The 19,891-nt window shown below is 47.0% G+C and overlaps 1 protein-coding gene across 1 annotated transcript in view; it reads left to right on the forward strand.

Annotated features, from left to right (window-relative positions):
- Positions 1 to 19,891, forward strand: part of fras1 (Fraser extracellular matrix complex subunit 1) — a 275,437-nt gene that overhangs the window by 126,843 nt on the left and 128,703 nt on the right. Inside the window, exons 22-28 of the mRNA XM_055918404.1 lie at positions 5,512 to 5,652; positions 6,431 to 6,571; positions 8,595 to 8,735; positions 13,951 to 14,056; positions 14,215 to 14,379; positions 14,766 to 14,850; positions 19,840 to 19,891. The exon at positions 19,840 to 19,891 is cut by the window's right edge and continues 50 nt beyond it. Of these exons, the coding sequence (XP_055774379.1) occupies positions 5,512 to 5,652; positions 6,431 to 6,571; positions 8,595 to 8,735; positions 13,951 to 14,056; positions 14,215 to 14,379; positions 14,766 to 14,850; positions 19,840 to 19,891 (831 nt within the window). The remainder of the gene's footprint in view (positions 1 to 5,511; positions 5,653 to 6,430; positions 6,572 to 8,594; positions 8,736 to 13,950; positions 14,057 to 14,214; positions 14,380 to 14,765; positions 14,851 to 19,839) is intronic.

Consider the following 19,891-nt stretch of genomic DNA (forward strand, 5'->3'; position numbering starts at 1 on the left):
TCTCTGAATGGCACACATACACAATCCATGTCTCAATTGTCTCAAGGCTTAAAAATCCTTCCTTAACTTTTCTGCTCCTGTTCATCTGATTGATGGTGTTCTGTTTAATACTGTGGGTTGTGAGATGTGGTCACCTGACTGAAGGCTTTGTTGTTGTGCTATCAGAAGAGACATTCATAGATCATTTATAGTGTTTCTCAGGAGTCAGGAGGACAGTAAAATGAGAGACACACTTCCTCTGATTCACTCTGCCCATCTCAGACTCTACATCACTGTCTCCTACTCTCTCATTTCGCCTGTCCGCCTCTCTCTCTCTGTCTCTCTGTCTCTGTCACTCTCTCTCTCTATCTCTCTCTCTCTCTCTGTCTCTGTCTCTCTACCTCTCGCTCTCTTTCTGTCACTCCCTCTCTTCTCCTTTTCATACCTAACCCATCCCTCTCTCTCTCCCTCTCCCAGAGTGTAATTCTCTCTCTCCCTCTTCCAGAGTGTGATTCTCTCCCTCCCTCTTCCAGAGTGTGATTCTCTCTCTCCCTCTTCCAGAGTGTGATTCTCTCCCTCCCTCTTCCAGAGTGTGATTCTCTCTCTCCCTCTTCCAGTGTGATTCTCTCCCTCCCTCTTCCAGAGTGTGATTCTCTCCCTCCCTCCATTTTCCAGAGTGTGATTCTCTCCCTCCCTCTTCCAAAGTGTGATTCCCTCTCTCCCTCTTCCAGTTTGATTATCTCCCTCCCTCTTCCAGAGTGTGATTCTCTCCCTCCCTCTTCCAGAGTGTGATTCTCTCCCTCCCTCTTCCAAAGTGTGATTCTCTCTCTCCCTCTTCCAGAATGTGATTCCCTTTCTCCCTCTTCCAGAGTGTGATTCTCTCTCTCCCTCTTCCAGAGTGTGATTCTCTCTCTCCCTCTTCCAGAGTGTGATTCTCTCCCTCGCTCTTCCAGAGTGTGATTCTCTCCCTCCCTCTTCCAGAGTGTGATTCTCTCCCTCCCTCTTCCAGAGTGTGAATCTCTCCCTCCCTCTTCCAGAGTGTGATTCTCTCTCTCCCTCTTCCAGAGTGTGATTCTCTCCCTCCCTCTTCCAGAATGTGATTCTCTCTCTCCCTCTTCCAGAGTGTGATTCTCTCCCTCCCTCTTCCAGAGTGTTATTCTCTCCCTCCCTCTTCCAGAGTGTGATTCTCTCCCTCCATCTTCCAGTGTGATTCTCTCCCTCCATCTTCCAGTGTGATTCTCTCTCTCCCTCTTCCAGAATGTGATTATCTCCCTCCCTCTTCCAGAGTGTGATTCTCTCTTTCCCTCTTCCAGAGTGTGATTCTCTCTCTCCCTCTTCCAGAGTGTGATTCTCTCTCTTCCTCCCTCCTCCAGTGTGATTCTCTCTCTCCCTCTTCCAGAGTGTGATTCTCTCTCTACCTCCCTCCTCCAGTGTGATTCTCTCTCTCCCTCTTCCAGTGTGATTCTATCTCTCCATTTTCCAGAGTGTGATTATTTCCCTCCCTCCCTTTTCCGGAGTGTGATTCTCTCCCTCCCTCTTCCAGAGTGTGATTCTCTCTCTCCCTCTTCCAGAGTGTGATTCTCTCTTTCCCTCTTCCAGAGTGTGATTCTCTCTCTCCCTCTTCCAGAGTGTGATTCTCTCTCTTCCTCCCTCCTCCAGTGTGATTCTCTCTCTCCCTCTTCCAGAGTGTGATTCTCTCTCTACCTCCCTCCTCCAGTGTGATTCTCTCTCTCCCTCTTCCAGTGTGATTCTCTCTCTCCCTCTTCCAGAGTGTGATTATTTCCCTCCCTCCCTCTTCCAGAGTGTGATTCTCTCTCTCCCTCTTCCAGAGTGTGATTTTCTCCCTCCCTCTTCCAGAGTGTGATTCTCTCCCTCCCTCTTCCAGAGTGTGATTCTCTCTCTCCCTCTTCCAGAGTGTGATTCTCTCTCTCCCTTTTCCAGAGTGTGATTATTTCCCTCCCTCCCTCTTCCAGAGTGTGATTCTCTCTCTCCCTCTTCCAGAGTGTGATTTTCTCCCTCCCTCTTCCAGAGTGTGAAACTCTCCCTCCCTCTTCCAGAGTGTGATTCTCTCCCTCCCTCTTCCAGAGTGTGATTCTCTTCCTCCCCCCTCTTTCAGAATGTGATTCTCTCCCTCCCTCTTCCAGAGTGTGATTCTCTCCCTCCATTTTCCAGAGTGTGATTCTCTCCCTCCATTTTCCAGAGTGTGATTCTCTCCCTCCATTTTCCAGAGTGTGATTCTCTCCCTCCTTTTTCCAGAGTGTGATTCTCTCCCTCCTTCTTCCAGAGTGTGATTCTATCCCTCCCTCTTCCAGAGTGTGATTCTCTCCCTCCTTCTTCCAGAGTGTGATTCTCTCCCTCCCTCTTCCAGTGTAATTCTCTCCCTCCCTCCATTTTCCAGAGTGTTATTCTCTCTCTCTCTCTTCCAGAGTGTGATTCTCTCCCTCCCTCTTCCAGAGTGTGATTATTTCTCTCCCTCTTCCAGAGTGTGATTATTTCTCTCCCTCTTCCAGAGTGTGATTCTCTCCCTCCCTCTTCCAGAGTGTGATTCTCTCTCTCCCTCTTCCAGAGTGTGATTCTCTTTCTCCCTCTTCCAGAGTGTGATTCTCTTTCTCCCTCTTCCAGAGTGTGATTCTCTCCCTCCCTCTTCCAGAGTGTGATTCTCTCCCTCCCTCTTCCAGAGTGTGATTCTCTCCCTCCCCCTTCCAGTGTGTGATTCTCTCCCTCCCTCTTCCAGAGTGTGATTCTCTCTCTCTCTCTTCCAGAGTGTGATTCTCTCCCTCCCTCTTCCAGAGTGTGATTCTCTCCCTCCCTCTTCCAGTGTGATTCTCTCCCTCCCTCTTCCAGTGTGATTCTCTCCCTCCCTCCATTTTCCAGAGTGTGATTCTCTCCCTCCATTTTCCAGAGTGTGATTCTCTCCCTCCTTCTTCCAGAGTGTGATTCTCTCCCTCCTTCTTCCAGAGTGTGATTCTCTCCCTCCCTCTTCCAGAGTGTGATTCTCTCCCTCCCTCTTCCAGTGTAATTCTCTTCCTCCCTCCATTTTCCAGAGTGTGATTCTCTCTCTCTCTCTTCCAGAGTGTGATTCTCTCCCTCCCTCTTCCAGAGTGTGATTCTCTATCTCCCTCTTCCAGAGTGTGATTCTCTCCCTCCCTCTTCCAGAGTGTGATTCTCTCCCTCCCTCTTCTAGAGTGTGATTCTCTCCCTCCCTCTTCCAGACTGTGATTCTCTCCCTCCCTCTTCCAGAGTGTGATTCTCTCCCTCTCTCTTCCAGAGTGTAATTCTCTCCCTCCTTCTTCCAGAGTGTGATTCTCTCCCTCCTTCTTCCAGAGTGTGATTCTCTCCCTCCCTCTTCCAGAGTGTGATTCTCTCCCTCCCTCTTCCAGAGTGTGATTCTCTCCCTCTCTCTTCCAGAGTGTGATTCTCTCCCTCCCTCTTCCAGAGTGTGATTCTCTCCCTCCCTCTTCCAGTGTGATTCTCTTCCTCCCTCTTCCAGTGTGATTCTCTCCCTCCCTCCATTTTCCAGAGTGTGATTCTCTCCCTCCCTCTTCCAGACTGTGATTCTCTCTCTCCCTCTTCCAGAGTGTGATTCTCTCCCTCCCTCTTCCAGAGTGTGATTCTCTTTCTCCTTCTTCCAGAGTGTGATTCTCTTTCTCCCTCTTCCAGAGTGTGATTCTCTCTCTCCCTCTTCCAGAGTGTGATTCTCTATCTCCCTCTTCCAGAGTGTGATTCTCTCTCTCCCTCTTCCAGAGTGTGATTCTCTCTCTCCCTCTTCCAGAGTGTGATTCTCTATCTCCCTCTTCCAGAGTGTGATTCTCTATCTCCCTCTTCCAGAGTGTGATTCTCTCCCTCCCTCTTCCAGAGTGTGATTCTCTCCCTCCCTCTTCCAGAGTGTTAATCTCTCTCTCCCTCCCTCTTCCAGAGTGTGATTCTCTCCCTCCCTCTTCCAGAGTGTGATTATCTCCCTCCCTCTTCCAGTGTGATTCTCTCGCTCCCTCTTCCAGAGTGTGATTCTCTCCCTCCCTCTTCCAGAATGTAATTCTCTCTCTCCCTCTTCCAGAGTGTGATTCTCTCCCTCCCTCTTCCAGAGTGTGATTCTCTCCCTCCCTCTTCCAGAGTGTGATTCTCTCCCTCCCTCTTCCAGAGTGTGATTCTCTCTCTCCCTCTTCCAGAATGTGATTCTCTCCCTCCCTCTTCCAGAGTGTGATTCTCTCCCTCCCTCCCTCTTCCAGAGTGTGATTCTCTCCCTCCCTCTTCCAGAGTGTGATTCTCTCCCTCCCTCTTCCAGAGTGTGATTCTCTCCCTCCCTCTTCCAGAGTGTGATTCTCTCCCTCCCTCCCTCTTCCAGAATTTGATTCTCTCCCTCCCTCTTCCAGTGTGATTCTCTCCCTCCCTCTTCCAGAGTGTGATTCTCTCCCTCCCTCTTCCAGAGTTTGATTCTCTCTCTCCCTCTTCCAGAGTGTGATTCTCTCCCTCCCTTTTCCAGAGTGTGATTCTCTCCCTCCCTCTTCCAGTGTGATTCTCTCCCTCCCTCCATTTTCCAGAGTGTGATTCTCTCCCTCCCTCCCTCTTCCAGAGTGTGATTCTCTTTCTCCCTCTTCCAGAGTGTGATTCTCTTTCTCCCTCTTCCAGAGTGTGATTCTCTCTCTCCCTCTTCCAGAGTGTGATTCTCTATCTCCCTCTTCCAGAGTGTGATTCTCTCTCTCCCTCTTCCAGAGTGTGATTCTCTCTCTCCCTCTTCCAGAGTGTGATTCTTTCCCTCCTTCTTCCAGAGTGTGATTCTCTCTCTCCTTCTTCCAGAGTGTGATTCTCTATCTCCCTCTTCCAGAGTGTGATTCTCTCTCTCCCTCTTCCAGAGTGTGATTCTCTCCCTCCCTCTTCCAGAGTGTGATTCTCTCCCTCCCTCTTCCAGAGTGTGATTCTCTCCCTCCCTCTTCCAGAGTGTGATTCTCTCCCTCCCTCCCTCTTCCAGAATTTGATTCTCTCCCTCCCTCTTCCAGAGTGTGATTCTCTCCCTCCCTCTTCCAGTGTGATTCTCTCCCTTCCTCTTCCAGAGTGTGATTCTCTCCCTCCCTCTTCCAGAGTTTGATTCTCTCTCTCCCTCTTACAGAGTGTGATTCTCTCCCTCCCTTTTCCAGAGTGTGATTCTCTCCCTCCCTCTTCCAGTGTGATTCTCTCCCTCCCTCTTCCAGTGTGATTCTCTCCCTCCCTCCATTTTCCAGAGTGTGATTCTCTCCCTCCCTCCCTCTTCCAGAGTGTGATTCTCTTTCTCCCTCTTCCAGAGTGTGATTCTCTTTCTCCCTCTTCCAGAGTGTGATTCTCTCTCTCCCTCTTCCAGAGTGTGATTCTCTATCTCCCTCTTCCAGAGTGTGATTCTCTCTCTCCCTCTTCCAGAGTGTGATTCTCTCTCTCCCTCTTCCAGAGTGTGATTCTTTCCCTCCTTCTTCCAGAGTGTGATTCTCTCTCTCCCTCTTCCAGAGTGTGATTCTCTCCTTCCCTCCCTTTTCCAGAGTGTGATTCTCTCCCTCCCTCTTCCAGAGTGTGATTGGAGCTGTAATGAGTGTAAGGGTCCTCTGCATACTGACTGTCTGCAGTGTATGGAGGGACATGTTCTGCAGGACGGACTCTGCGTCCAGGGCTGCTCCCCAGGGTCCTACCAGGATGGAGAGAGATGCCTCAGTACGTGCCTGAATAGAATATGATCACTTTACTTTTTTATTCAATGTTTTGTCATTGAATGTTCTAAGCCGGGTATACCTTCAAACATATATTGTCTGTTTCTCATCCCCCACCCTCTGCTGTCTCTCTCCCGTTTCTCGTCTCTCTCTCTCTCCCCCCTCTTTCTCTCTCTCTCTCTCTCATTTCTTGTCTCTCTCCCCCTTCTCTCTCGTTTCTCATCCCCAACCCCCTCTCTCTCTCTCGTTTCTCGTCTCTCTCCCCCTGGTCTCTCTCGCTCTCTCTCTCTCATTTCTCGTCTCTCTCCCCTTGCTCTCTCTCGCTCTCTCTCTCTCTCTCTCATTTCTTGTCTCTCTCCCCCCTTCTCTCTCGTTTCTCATCCCCCACCCCCTCTCACTCTCTCGTTTCTCATCTCTCTCTCTCTCCCCCTGGTCTCTCTCGCTTTCTCTCTCTCATTTCTCGTTTCCCCCCTTCTCTCTCGTTTCTCATCCCCCACCCCCTCTCTCTCTCTCATTTCTCATCTCTCTCTCTCTCTCTCTCTCTCTCCCCCTCTCTCTCGGTCTCTCTCTCGTTCCCCCACCTCTCTCGCTCTCTCTCTCATTTCTCGTCTCGCCCTTCTCTCTCGTTTCTCATCCCCCACCCCCTCTCTCTCTCTCTCATTTCTCATCTCTCTCTCTCTCCCCTTCTCTCTCGCTCCCCCCCCCTCTCTCTCGTCTCTCCCTTTCGTCTATCTCTCTCATCTCTCTCGCTCTCTCTTTGTCTCTCTATCTGTCTGTGCCAGGTTGTGATGAGCAGTGTGAGGGATGCCAGGGCCCAGGTCAGTGTGGGCGGTGCCAGCCTCCCTATGCCACCCTGCAGGGTCTCTGTGTGTTGGAGTGTGGAAGGAACTACTTTCTGGACTCCTCTCTACAGCTTTGTACATGTAAGAAAAACAAATAGATGAATCCGGTTTCAGATTGAGGTATTTGGAAATAGCAACAGGATGGTTTTCTTTTTTCAATATCGTCAAAACAATTTTTCAATACGTTAGAATATTTGTTGCGACTACAAACAATACCCCATAATGACATCACAATACCCCAATATGACACCACAATACCCCAATATGACATCACAATACCCCATAATGACAGAGCAAAAAACTGTAATTGTAACTGTAAAAACGTAATATCTGATTTACATAAGTTTTCAGACCCTTTACTCAGTACTTTGTTGAAGCACCTTTGGCAGCGATTACAGACTCGAGTCTTCTTGGGTATGATGCTACAAGCTTGGCACACCTATATTTGGGGAGTTTCTCCCATTCTTCTCTACAGAGCTCATTCAGACTTGTCCTGAAGCCACTCCTGCGTTTTCTTGGCTGTGTGGTTAGGGTTGTTGTCCAGGGAAGCCACTCCTGCGTTGTCTTGGCTGTGTGGTTAGGGTTGTTGTCCAGGGAAGCCACTCCTGCGTTGTCTTGGCTGTGTGGTTAGGGTTGTTGTCCAGGGAAGCCACTCCTGCGTTGTCTTGGCTGTGTGGTTAGGGTTGTTGTCCAGGGAAGCCACTCCTGCGTTGTCTTGGCTGTGTGGTTAGGGTTGTTGTCCAGGGAAGCCACTCCTGCGTTGTCTTGGCTGTGTGGTTAGGGTTGTTGTCCAGGGAAGCCACTCCTGCGTTGTCTTTGCTGTGTGGTTAGGGTTGTTGTCCAGTTGTCCTCAAGCTGAGGTCCTGAGCGTTTTGGAGCAGGTTCATCTTTCCCTCGATCCTGACTAGTCTCCCAGTCCCTGCCGCTGAAAAACACCCCCACAGCATGCTGCTGCCACCATCATGCGTCACCGTAGGGATGGTGCCAGTTTTCCTCCAGACGTGACGTTTGGCATTCAGGCTGAAGAGTTCAATCTTGGTTTGATCAGATCCGAGAATCTGGTTTCTCATGGTCTGAGAGTCTTTAGGTGCCTTTTGGCAAACTCCAAGCGGGCTGTCATGTGCCTTTTACTGAGGAGTGGCTTCCGTCTGGCCACTCTATAATAAATGCCTTATTGGTGGAGTGCTCCAGAGATGGTTGTCCTTCTGGAAGGTTCTCCCATCTCGACAGAGGAACTCTGGAGCTCTGTCAGAGTGACCATCAAGTTCTTGGTCACCTCCCTGACCAAGGCCCTTCTCCCCCAACTGCTCAGTTTTGCCAGGCAGCCAGCTCTAGGAAGAGTCTTGGTGGTTCCAAACTTCTTCCATTTAAGAATTTACCACAGGTGGACTCCAATCAAGTTGCAAAAACATCTTAAGGATGATCAATGGAAACAGGATGCATGTGAGCTCAATTTCAAGTCTCATACCAAAGAGTCTGAATACTTATTTAAATAAAATATATCTGTGTTCTATTAAATTTGCAACCATTTCTAAAAACCTGTTTTCACTTTGTAATTGTGAGCTATTGTGTGTAGATTGATGCAGAATTTTTATTTAATCAATTCTAGAATAAGGCTGTAACGTAACATTTTGGGGAAAAAGTGAACGGGGTTTGAGTACTTTCTGAATGCACTGTACATTCAGCTTTATGATCTGGATTGCCTGCCTTTGCAATTTGTTTATTTTCATTTGTGTGCGTTAGCATATTTTTAGCTAGCAACCTCTGTTGAAATTCTCTAGTACTTTTGTTAGCATTCTGGAAATAGACGCCCAATGTTATAATTTTGCGTGCTTTTAGCACCCCCTTGTGTACTACGCTGGTAGTATGATAAATCCCGGGATGAGAGAAGGACGGTATGATGACATTAAAATCTCCACCCTGTTGAATAGAAACACCTGAAATGTATATCCAAAATGTTTTTAAAATCAAAGGTTTCATCTACAAATTACAACCCACTGTTGAGACACGTAGTGCTCTTTGCATTGTCAAGCCCTTGACATATTCATCATCATTGATCTTACAGTATTAATCAACGGATTGTGTTATCCCCCTTGTTTCCCAGCATGCTCTGCTGACTGTGTGGAGTGTGAGGGGATGGGTCGTTGCACCGTGTGTAGACAGAACACCTACCTAAGAGACGGATACTGCTCTCCGGACTGTGGACACGGTTTCTATGCTGATAAGAAGACCAGGACATGCCATGGTAAATCTGCACTACTGTTTCTGTACAACAATGACAGAACCAAGTGACTTGGTGAACAGAGAGTACCGGACTAGTATCAAGCCCCGGGGGACACCAGTAGAGAGAACAGTAGAGGACCGAGTACCAAGCCCTGGGTGACACCAGTAAAGAGAACACTAGAGGACCTAGTACCAAGCCCTAGGGGACACCAGTAGAGAGAACTGTAGAGGACCTAGTACCGGGCCCTGGTGGACACCAGTAGAGAGAACAGTAGAGGACCTAGTGAGCCCTGGGGGACACCAGTAGAGAGAACAGCAGAGGACCCAGTACCAAGCCCTGGGGGACACAAGTAGAGAAAACAGCAGAGGACCTAGTACCGGGCCCTGGTGGACACCAGTAGAGAGAACAGTAGAGGACCTTGTACTGAGCCCTGGTGGACACCAGTAGAGAGAACATTAGAGGACCTTGTACTGAGCCCTGGTGGACACCAGTAGAGGACCTAGTACCAAGCCCTGGGTGACACCAGTAGAGAGAACAGTAGAGGACCTAGTACCGGGCCCTGGGTGACACCAGTAGAGAGAACAGTAGAGGACCTAGTACCGGGCCCTGGGTGACACCAGTAGAGAGAACAGTAGAGGACCTAGTACCAAGCCCTGGGGGACACCAGTAGAGAGAACAGTAGAGGACCTAGTACCGAGCCCTGGTGGACACCAGTAGAGGACCTAGTACCAAGCCCTGGGTGACACCAGTAGAGAGAACAGTAGAGGACCTAGTACCGGGCCCTGGGTGACACCAGTAGAGAGAACAGTAGAGGACCTAGTACCGGGCCCTGGGTGACACCAGTAGAGAGAACAGTAGAGGACCTAGTACCGAGCCCTGGGGGACACCAGTAGAGAGAACATTAGAGGATCTTGTACTGAGCCCTGGTGGACATCAGTAGAGGACCTAGTACCATGCCCTGGGGGACACCAGTAGACAGAACAGGAGAGGACCTAGTACCAAGCCCTGGGGGACACCAGTAGAGAGAACAGTAGAGGACCTAGTACCAAGCCCTGGGGGACACCAGTAGAGAGAACAGTAGAGGACCTAGTACCAAACCCTGGGGGACACCAGTAGAGAGAACAGCAGAGGACCTAGTACCGAGCCCTGGTGGACACCAGTAGAGAGAACAGTAGAGGACCTAGTACCGAGCCCTGGTGGACAGCAGTAGAGAGAACAGTAGAGGACCTACTACCAAGCCCTGGGGAACACCAGTGGAGAATCTAAAAGGGACTATGTCGCTCTCTCAGAAGCTTGACTGGTGTGTAAAACCTGTGAATTCAGAGAAATAATAGCTGTGATGGGTCTGCACTCAAAAAGATGTTACATAAAACTTACCTCATTTTTAGATTTTAGATTTTTCTTCACTACATCAGGGACAGCGTACACAGACATTTGACTATCCCTGATGCAGTGGCGGGGACAAAACTGAAGCAAGCTTTATGCGACATCTTTTTGAGTGCGGACCCATCACACCTTTTGTTCGTCTGGACACCAGTAGAGAGACAGAACTTTGATCCATGCATTGGACACTCTTTCTCTCTCTCTCTTTCCTTCTATCTCTTTCTCTCCCTCCCTTTCTCTCTCCCTCATGCTTTCTCTCTCTCTCCTTCGCTCTCCTTCTCTCTCTCCCTCCCTTTCTCTCTCCCTCATGCTCTCTCTCTCCCTCTCTCTCTCTCCTTCTCTCTCCTTCTCTCTCTCTCCTTCCCTCTCTCCCTCCCTTTCTCTCCCTCACGCTCACGCTCTCTCTCTCCTCTCTCTCTCTCCCTCCCTTTCTTTCTCTCCTCTCCCTTTTTCTCTCCCTCTCTCCCTCCCTTTATCTTTCCCTCCCACTCTATCTCTCTCTCTCTCTCTCTCTCTCTCTCTCTCTCTCTCTCTCTCTCTCTCTCAATTCAATTCAATTCAATTCAAGGGGCTTTATTGGCATGGGAAACATGTGTTAACATTGCCAAAGCAAATGAGGTAGACAATACACAAAAGTGAAACAAACAAAACAAATTAACAGTAAACATTACACATACAGAAGTTTCAAAACAATAAAGACATTACGAGTGTCATATTAAATATATACAGTGTTGATACAAAATGTACAATTGGTTAAAAGAACACAAGTTTTTTTGTTAATTCTTTCCAATGTGTCAAGTAATTATCTTTTTGTTTTCTCGTGATTTGGTTGGGTCTAATTGTGCTGTTGTCCTGGGGCTTTGTGGGGTGTGTTTGTGTTTGTGAACAGAGCCCTAGGACCAGCTTGCTTAGGGGACTCTTCTCCAGGTTCATCTCTCTGTAGGTGATGGCTTTGTTATGGAAGGTTTGGGAATCGCTTCCTTTTAGGTGGTTGTAGAATTTAACGGCTCTTTTCTGGATTTTGATAATTAGTGGGTATCGGCCTAATTCTGCTCTGCATGCATTATTTGGTGTTCTGCGTTGTACACTGAGGATGTTTTTGAAGTATTCTGCATGCAGAGTCTCAATTTGGTGTTTGTCCCATTTTGTAAATTCTTGGTTGGTGACCGGACCCCATACCCCACAACCATAAAGGGTCAATGGGTTCTATAAATGATTCAAGTATTTTTAGCCAGATCCTAATTGGAAGGTCGAATTTTATGTTATGTTGATGGCATAGAAGGCCCTTCTTGCCTTGTCTCTCAGATCGTTCACAGCTTTGTGGAAGTTACCTGTGGCGCTGATGTTTAGGCCGAGGCATGTATAGTTTCTCAGTCAAGGCCCAGGTCTGACAGAATCTGTGCAGAAGATCTAGGTGCTGCTGTAGGCCCTTCTTGGTTGGTGACAAAAGCACCAGATCATCAGCAAACAGTAGACATTTGACTTCAGATTCTAGTAGGGTGAGGCCGGGTGCTGCAGACTGTTCTAGTGCCCGCGCCAATTCGTTGATATATGTTGAAGAGGGTGGGGCTTAAGCTGCATCCTTGTCTCACCCCACGGCCCTGTGGAAAGATGTATTTTGCCAATTTTAACCACACGCTTGTTTGTGTACATGGATTTTAATGTTTTTCCACCAAACACCACTTTCATCAATTTGTATAACAGACCCTCATGCCAAATTGAGTCGAAGGCTTTTTTGAAATCAACAAAGCATGAGAAGACTTTGCCTTTGTTTTGGTTGCACTATCATTGCATAATTATTGCATTATCAGTGCATTATTATTATTGTTATCAGTTGAAAAGTTGCAACATAGAAAGAGGTCATATAATATAAGATGATTATAAAACATTATAAACGGTTCATACATTACAAAGCGCTTATAACAAGTAATAATGTATTAAACCTGTTGGATTTAAAGGCCCCCTGTGTTTCCCCCCTGTGTTTTATGTATATTTCCACACTATGAGGTTGGAATAATACTGTGAAATTGGGATCATTTTGATAATACCCTTTTAGTGTAATAAGAGCTGTTTGAAAAGACAATTTCAGCCTGTATTGGTGGGATAGAGTTTTGGCCTGCCTGGTGACATCACCATGCGTTAAATTAGTTAATAGACCAATAAGAAAGAGAGTTCCAAACCTCTCTGCCAATAACAGCTAATGTTCTGTGTTTACCAACCCATTCCTAGACAGTCCTAGACAAATTCTAGCATGATCATTTACATTTTTTTAACAAGCAATTTTACTTTCTTTTTGACCGTTTTAAAGGTAGACTCAGTTGAAAAATGACATCGCCACGAGCAGCACCACAGATATTGAGATGAGAGAGATGCTGGACTCACACAGTGTCTGCTCATGTGCATGGGTTGACTTCACACTGCTGCAGTGTAGCGGGATCAAAACAGCAGTCGAGCATCACGCTTCAACACTCTTAGTTGTAGTCAGTATTCTGTTTACCTTCTGCATCTACGTCATGTCACTGAGTCGACCATCAACAAACCCTGGTTTAGGAAACCACTGTGAGGAGTACGGCCATGACACTTGATTTGGATGTGAGATTTAATTGACAACAACCACAGTAAGGTACATTGTTACCCAGAAAGGATTTGATTTTGAGATTAAAAAAACGCATTGGCCCTTTAACTAAAGTGTTACCAAATAATCTTATCACATTTTATAGTCTGAATTATGTCTATATCATGACCAAGTCTAAGAGATTTCTTAACAGCTTCTACCCCCATGTTGAATATATGTTGAAGAGGGTGGGGCTTAAGCTGCATCCCTGTCTCACCCCACGACCCTGTGTGAAGAAATGTGTGTGTTTTTTGCCAATTTTAACTGCACACTTGTTGTTTGTGTACATGGATTTTATAATGTCGTATGTTTTACCCCCAACACCACTTTCCATCAATTTGTATAGCAGACCCTCATGCCAAATTGAGTCGAAATCAACAAAGCATGAGAAGACTTTGTCTTTGTTTTGGTTTGTTTGGTTGTCAATTAGGGTGTGTAGGGTGAATACATGGTCTGTTGTACGGTAATTTGGTAAAAAGCCAATTTGACATTTGCTCAGTACATTGTGTTCATTGAGGAAATGTACGAGTCTGCTGTTAATGATAATGCAGAGTATTTTACCAAGGTTACTGTTGACGCATATTCCACGGTAGTTATTGGGGTCAAATTTGTCTCCACTTTTGTGGATTGGGGTGATCAGTCCTTGGTTCCAAATATTGGTGAAGATGCCAGAGCTAAGGACGATGTTAAAGAGTTTTAGTATAGCCAATTGGAATTTGTTGTCTGTATATTTGATCATTTCATTAAGGATACCATCAACACCACAGGCCTTTTTGGGTTGGAGGGTTTTTATTTTGTCCTGTAACTCATTCAAGGTAATTGGAGAATCCAGTGGGTTCTGGTAGTCTTTAATAGTTGATTCTAGTATTTGTATTAGATCATGTATATGTTTTTGCTCTTTATTCTTTGTTATAGAGCCAAAAAGATTGGAGAAGTGGTTTACCCATACATCTCCATTTTGGATAGATAATTCTTCGTGTTGTTGTTTGTTTAGTGTTTTCCAATTTTCCCAGAATTGGTTAGAGTCTATGGATTCTTCAATTACATCTCTCTCTCTCTCTCTCTCTCTCTCTCTCTCACTCTCTCTCTCTCTCTCTCTCTCTCTCTCTCTCTCTCTCTCTCTCTCTCACTCTCACTCTCACTCTCACTCTCACTCTCACTCTCACTCTCTCTCTCTCTCTCTCTCTCTCTCTCTCTCTCACTCTCACTCTCACTCTCTCACTTCTTCCCTCCCTCCAGCTAACAACCATGCCCCAACCCTGCATATCAGTGGATCTCTGTTGGTGCCCATTGGGGGAACCACACCCCTGTTCACCAGCCTAATCTCTGCCCAGGACCAAGACAGGTTAAACTCTCCTTTAACTTTCTTTCTGTTTTTAACTTTCATTTAACCAGAATAATCTTTTGAGTTTGAGAACCTCTTCCTTTTGATCTGTCTCACTCTGTATAGTGTTTTGCAATATTGTTTGGTTGGTAAAGTTTGGTTTGATGTTGACCTGCCAGCCCCCCAGAGAGCTTGGTCTTCCAGCTGCTACAGCCCCCTGCTACAGGCCGTATGGTTGTCCTAGAGGGGGGCAGGGAGATAGAGATGTCCCGAGACGACACCTTCTCCTGGGCACAGCTACAGAGCAGACAGGTCCGCTTCACTCACAACAAGGACCAGGCCAAGTGAGTGTACTGTACAGACGGAGAATTAAAGGAATCTCTCTCTCTCTCTCTCTGTCTCTGTCTCTGTCTCTGTCTTTGTCTTTGTCTCTGTCTCTGTCTCTCTCTCTCTCTCTCTCTCTCTCTCTGTCTCTCTCTCTCTCTGTCTCTCTCTCTCTGTCTCTCTCTGTCTCTCTCTCTCTCTCTCTCTCTCTCTCTCTCTCTCTCTCTCTCTCTCTCTCTCTCTCTCTCTCTCTCTCTCTGTCTCTGTCTCTGTCTTTGTCTTTGTCTTTGTCTCTGTCTCTGTCTCTGTCTCTGTCTCTCTCTCTCTCTCTCTCTCTGACTCTCTCTGTCTCTCTCGCTCTCCCTCTCTCTCTCTGAGTGTGTGTAATGTTGTTGTATTGTTCCAGGAGTGGGCAGTTTTCCATGCGTGTGTCTGACCCTCAGCTCTTCTCCCGACCAGAGATGATGCAGATACAGGCAGTGTCCATGCAGGTACCATTTAAGTTTGGACCCCTCAACCTCCTCTAGAATCTGTATTGATTGTGAATAGTAAGAGCAGAGCAGATATTTCCAATGAACAGAAGGTCTTCTCTCTCTAAAGGGGAACTGAGGACAGTAGAATTGTAGCATTCAAGGCTCGTTCTGCCACCCTGCTCCTCAATACACTCTTTAACCTGTCTAGGATCAGCGTGGCGCTAGCGGCACCCCCCCCCCCCCCCCACTGAAAAACCAGTGCCGCGAAATTCAAAAAAAATATTTTTTTAAAATATTTAACTTTCACACATTAAAGTCCAATACAGCTAATGAAAGACACAGATCTTATGAATCCAGTCAACATTTCCGATTTTTAAAATGTTTTACAGGGAAGACACAATATGTAAAGATGTACATCTATTACCTAAAAACACATTAGCATAATCCACCATCTTTTATTTGTCCACCAACACCAGTAGCCATCACCAATTCGGCTAAACTAAGATATTTATAGCCCCTAACCAACAAAAAAACTCATTAGATGACAGTCTGATAACATATTTATGGTATGGGATAGGTTTTGTTAGAAAAAAGTGCATATTTCAGGTATATGGCATAGTTTACAATTGCACCCACCATCACAAATGGACTAGAATAATTACAATGAGCAACGTGTTTACCTAACTACTAATCATCAAACATTTCGTAAAAATACACAGCATACACGAATCGAAAGACACAGATCCTGTGAATACAGACAATATTTCAGATTTTCTAAGTGTCTTACAGCGAAAACACAATAAATCGTTATATTAGCTTAGCACATAGCAATTAGCAGCCCAGCATTGATTCTAGCCAAAGTGAGCGATAAAAGTCAACATCGCCAAAAGATATTAATTTTTTCACTAACCTTCTCAGAATTCTTCCGATGACACTCCTGTAACATCACATTACAACATGCATATACAGTTTGATCGAAAATGTTTATATTTAGCCACCAAAATCATGGTTAGACAATGTGAAATGTAGCTCAGCTGGTCAGAAAATGTCCTTGCGCCACTTAGACAGTGATCTACTCTTATACATAAATACTCATAAACGTGACTAAAAAATATAGGGTGGACAGGGATTGATAGACAATTTAATTCTTAATACAATTGCGTTATTACATTTTTTAATTTATCCTTACTTTTCAATACAGTTTGCGCCAAGCGAAGCTACGTCAAAAAACATGGCGTCCTAAGCCACTAAAATGTTTCGACAGAAACACGATTTATCATAATAAAAATGTCCTACCTTGAGCTGTTCTTCCATCAGTATCTTGGGCAAAGGATCCTTTCTTGGGAGAAATCGTCTTTTGGTGGAAAGCTGTCCTCTTGCCATGTGGAAATGTCAACTGAGTTCGGGATGAACTGAAAAGCATGCCCAACTTTTCACATCGTTGCAAAAATAAATGTCCCAAAATCGCACTAAACGGATATAAATTGCTATAAAACGCTTTAAATTAACTACTTTATGATGTTTGTAACTCCTATAACGAGTGAAAAGATGACCGGAGAAATATAACAGGCTAAACTAACGCTTGGAACAGGAGAGGGTCGGTGTCTTCCACGCGCGTTACGCAGCTCCCAAAGAATGACTAGCTTCAGAGTTTTTTCATTTGTAGGGCCTGTGAACGCGCAATCGAGCCCGTTGGAATCGTCATCACGTAAAGGCATCCAGGGGAAGACGTAAGAAGTGTCCGTATAGTCATAGCAACGACAGTGCCCTTTTAACTGACTTCAGAAAAGTGGCCAACATTTCTCAAATCTGACTCCATGTCAGGGAAATTGCTGTAGAATGGGCTCTGTTCCACTTAGAGACAAAATTTCAACTCCTATAGAAACTATAGACTGTTTTCTATCCAATAATAATAATAATATGCATATTGTACGATCAAGGATTTTGTGGGAAGCCGTTTAAAAAATTAGCCACATTAGCATAAATAGTCTAAACAGCGCCCCCATCCCCAACAGGTTAAAGAACACAGCACCAAACCAGGAAGCAAAGAAAATGATATTTTCCGTATTCGTATGATGGATCCCTGAGGGGACTGGAAAGGGGTTGCTGACAGCTCTCGCCCTGTTCATAAACACAGAGAAAGGTTAGCCTGTCTCTCCTCACGTGTATCATAAGGGGTTTTCTAAGTGCTTGTGGGGGGCCTAGCTTAGCGTGCTCGCATGTTGGCAACCGTAGTCAGTTATATCAGCTGTGTCCAATGGGGTTGTTTTCCCCTGAGCTCTGCTCTGCAGTGAGGCACGACTCCCCAGACACAACAGAGTCAATAGAAAGAGAGAGAGAGAGACAGAGAGAGAGAGAGTTGTCTGCCTGCCTGCCTGGAAGAGATAAAGAGCAGCCTTTGCCTGCCAAAACCTAGGGCCCCGCTGAGCCCTCTCTATAAACCTAGGGGCCTGCTGAGCCCTCTCTATAAACCTAGGGGCCCGCTGAGCCCTCTCTATAAACCTAGGGGCCTGCTGAGCCCTCTCTATAAACCTAGGGGCCCGCTGAGCCCTCTCTATAAACCTTGAGGCCTGCTGAGCCCTCTCTATAAACCTTGAGGCCCGCTGAGCCCTCTCTATAAACCTAGGGGCCCGCTGAGCCCTCTCTATAAACCTTGAGGCCCGCTGAGCCTTCTCTATAAACCTAGGGGCCCGCTGAGCCCTCTCTATAAACCTAGGGGCCCGCTGAGCCCTCTCTATAAACCTTGAGGCCTGCTGAGCCCTCTCTATAAACCTTGAGGCCCGCTGAGCCCTCTCTATAAACCTAGGGGCCCGCTGAGCCCTCTCTATAAACCTTGAGGCCCGCTGAGCCCTCTCTATAAACCTAGGGGCCCGCTGAGCCCTCTCTATAAACCTAGGGGCCCGCTGAGCCCTCTCTATAAACCTTGAGGCCTGCTGAGCCCTCTCTATAAACCTAGGGGCCCGCTGAGCCCTCTCTATAAACCTAGGGGCCTGCTGAGCCCTCTCTATAAACCTAGGGTTCTGCTGAGCCCTCTCTATAAACCTAGGGGCCCGCTGAGCCCTCTCTATAAACCTTGAGGCCTGCTGAGCCCTCTCTATAAACCTTGGGGCCCGCTGAGCCCTCTCTATAAACCTCGGGGCCTGCTGAGCCCTCTCTATAAACCTAGGGGCCTGCTGAGCCCTCTCTATAAACCTAGGGGCCCGCTGAGCCCTCTCTATAAACCTTGAGGCATGCTGAGCCCTCTCTATAAACCTTGGGGCCTGCTGAGCCCTCTCTATAAACCTAGGGGCCCTCTGAGCCCTCTCTAGTATGGACCTGCACAGAACAGTGCTCTAGATACAACAATGAACAATGATTTAGTATGGACCTGCACAGACAGAGCTTCAGGGACAACAATGTAGCCTTTTGGAAACGTGGACAATACAGCTCCGCAGGGAGAACAAGGTACTTGATTTAGCGTGGTCACAGTACACAGGGACCACATTATATAACTGTTTAGCGTTGGGCACAGAGTAGCACAGAACATGTCTCTGAATGGGGAGAACAATGTACTAGATTTAGTGGGGAGCAGAGTAGGACGCTACACCTCTGCAGGGGAGGTGTAGACGCTGTTCAGGAGCCTGTTGGTGTCAGAATATTCCGGGTCTTCCTCTCACACCGCCTGATAAAGAGGTCATGGATGGCATGGAGCTCGGCCCCAGTGATATACTGGGCTGTCCACACCACCCTTTGTAGCGGCAAGGCGATCGAAGGCGGCGCTGTTGCCGTACCAGGCGGTGATGTACTGGGCCTTACGCACTACCCTATGTAGCACCTTGTGGTTGGATGCCAAGCTGTTGTCATACCAGGCGGTGATGCAGCCAGTCAAGATGCTCTCAATGGTGCAGCTGTAGAACACACTGAGGATCTGAGGACCCATGCCAAACCTTTTCAACGTCCTGAGGGGGACGAAGCGCCGTCGCGCCTTCTTCAAGTGTGAGTGGACCATTTGAAGTCCTTAGTGATTTGGACACCGATGAACGTGAAGCTCTCGACCCGCTCCACTGCAGCCCCGTCGATGTGGATGAGGACGTGCTCGCAGTTGCCCTCCTTTCTCTTACTGACGTTTAGGGAGAGGTTGTTGTCCCGGCAACACACTTCCAGCTCACTGACCTCTTGTAACGGCAGCCCGAAGAGGAGGTGTAGCAGGGATCGGACCAAGACGCAGCGTAGTTTGTGCTCAACATATTTAATAAAGACGAATAAACGTGAACACTTACAAATACAAAATAACAAATGTGGCAAACCGATTCAGCCCTATCTGGTGCAGAGAAAACACAAAGACAGGAAACAACCACCCACAAACCCCAACACAAAACAAGCCACCTATATATGATTCCCAATCAGAGACAAAACAAAACACCTGCCTCTGATTGAGAACCATATTAGGCCAAACATAGAAACAGACAAACTAGACACACAACATAGAATGCCCACCCAGCTCACGTCCTGACCAACACTAAAACAAGTAAAACACACAAGAACTATGGTCAGAACGTGACACCTCCTTCCCGTCGACTGCTCGTCGTCGCCGGTGAATCAGGCCTACCACCGTCGTGTCGTCAGCGAACTTGATGACGGTGTTGGAGTCGTGTGTGGCCACGCTGCCGTGGGTGAACAGGGAGCCGTCCCTCCCTCTGCTAGACAGTTGAAAGGTTGCCGTTGTTTCAGAATGCTGTATCTAGTAGTCGTGGGCTGCCATTCCATTTCCTGGTCTAATTCGGGTATAGAGCTGAGTCAGATAAAGATAGATCTGACCTCTCTACCTCAATTCTTCTGTCGAAATGTGTCGATCATTTGATCGTCCTCTTATTTTTGTTTCGTTATTATTCATTTCTAAACTATTATTTTTCATTGCCCTCCTATCCATTTTCAAGAGTCAACATGAAGTTGAGTGAAAAAAAAGTGTGGTGTTACAACTCTTACAATAACCAAGCTGTTGTTAAGACCCTCCTCTCTGCCGTACAGGCACCGCAGATTCTTACCCTCAATCCTTTGCTGGTGGACGGAGGAAAGCCCT

Source organism: Salvelinus fontinalis, chromosome 4, assembly GCF_029448725.1.
Source record: "Salvelinus fontinalis isolate EN_2023a chromosome 4, ASM2944872v1, whole genome shotgun sequence".
Taxonomy (NCBI): domain Eukaryota; kingdom Metazoa; phylum Chordata; class Actinopteri; order Salmoniformes; family Salmonidae; genus Salvelinus; species Salvelinus fontinalis.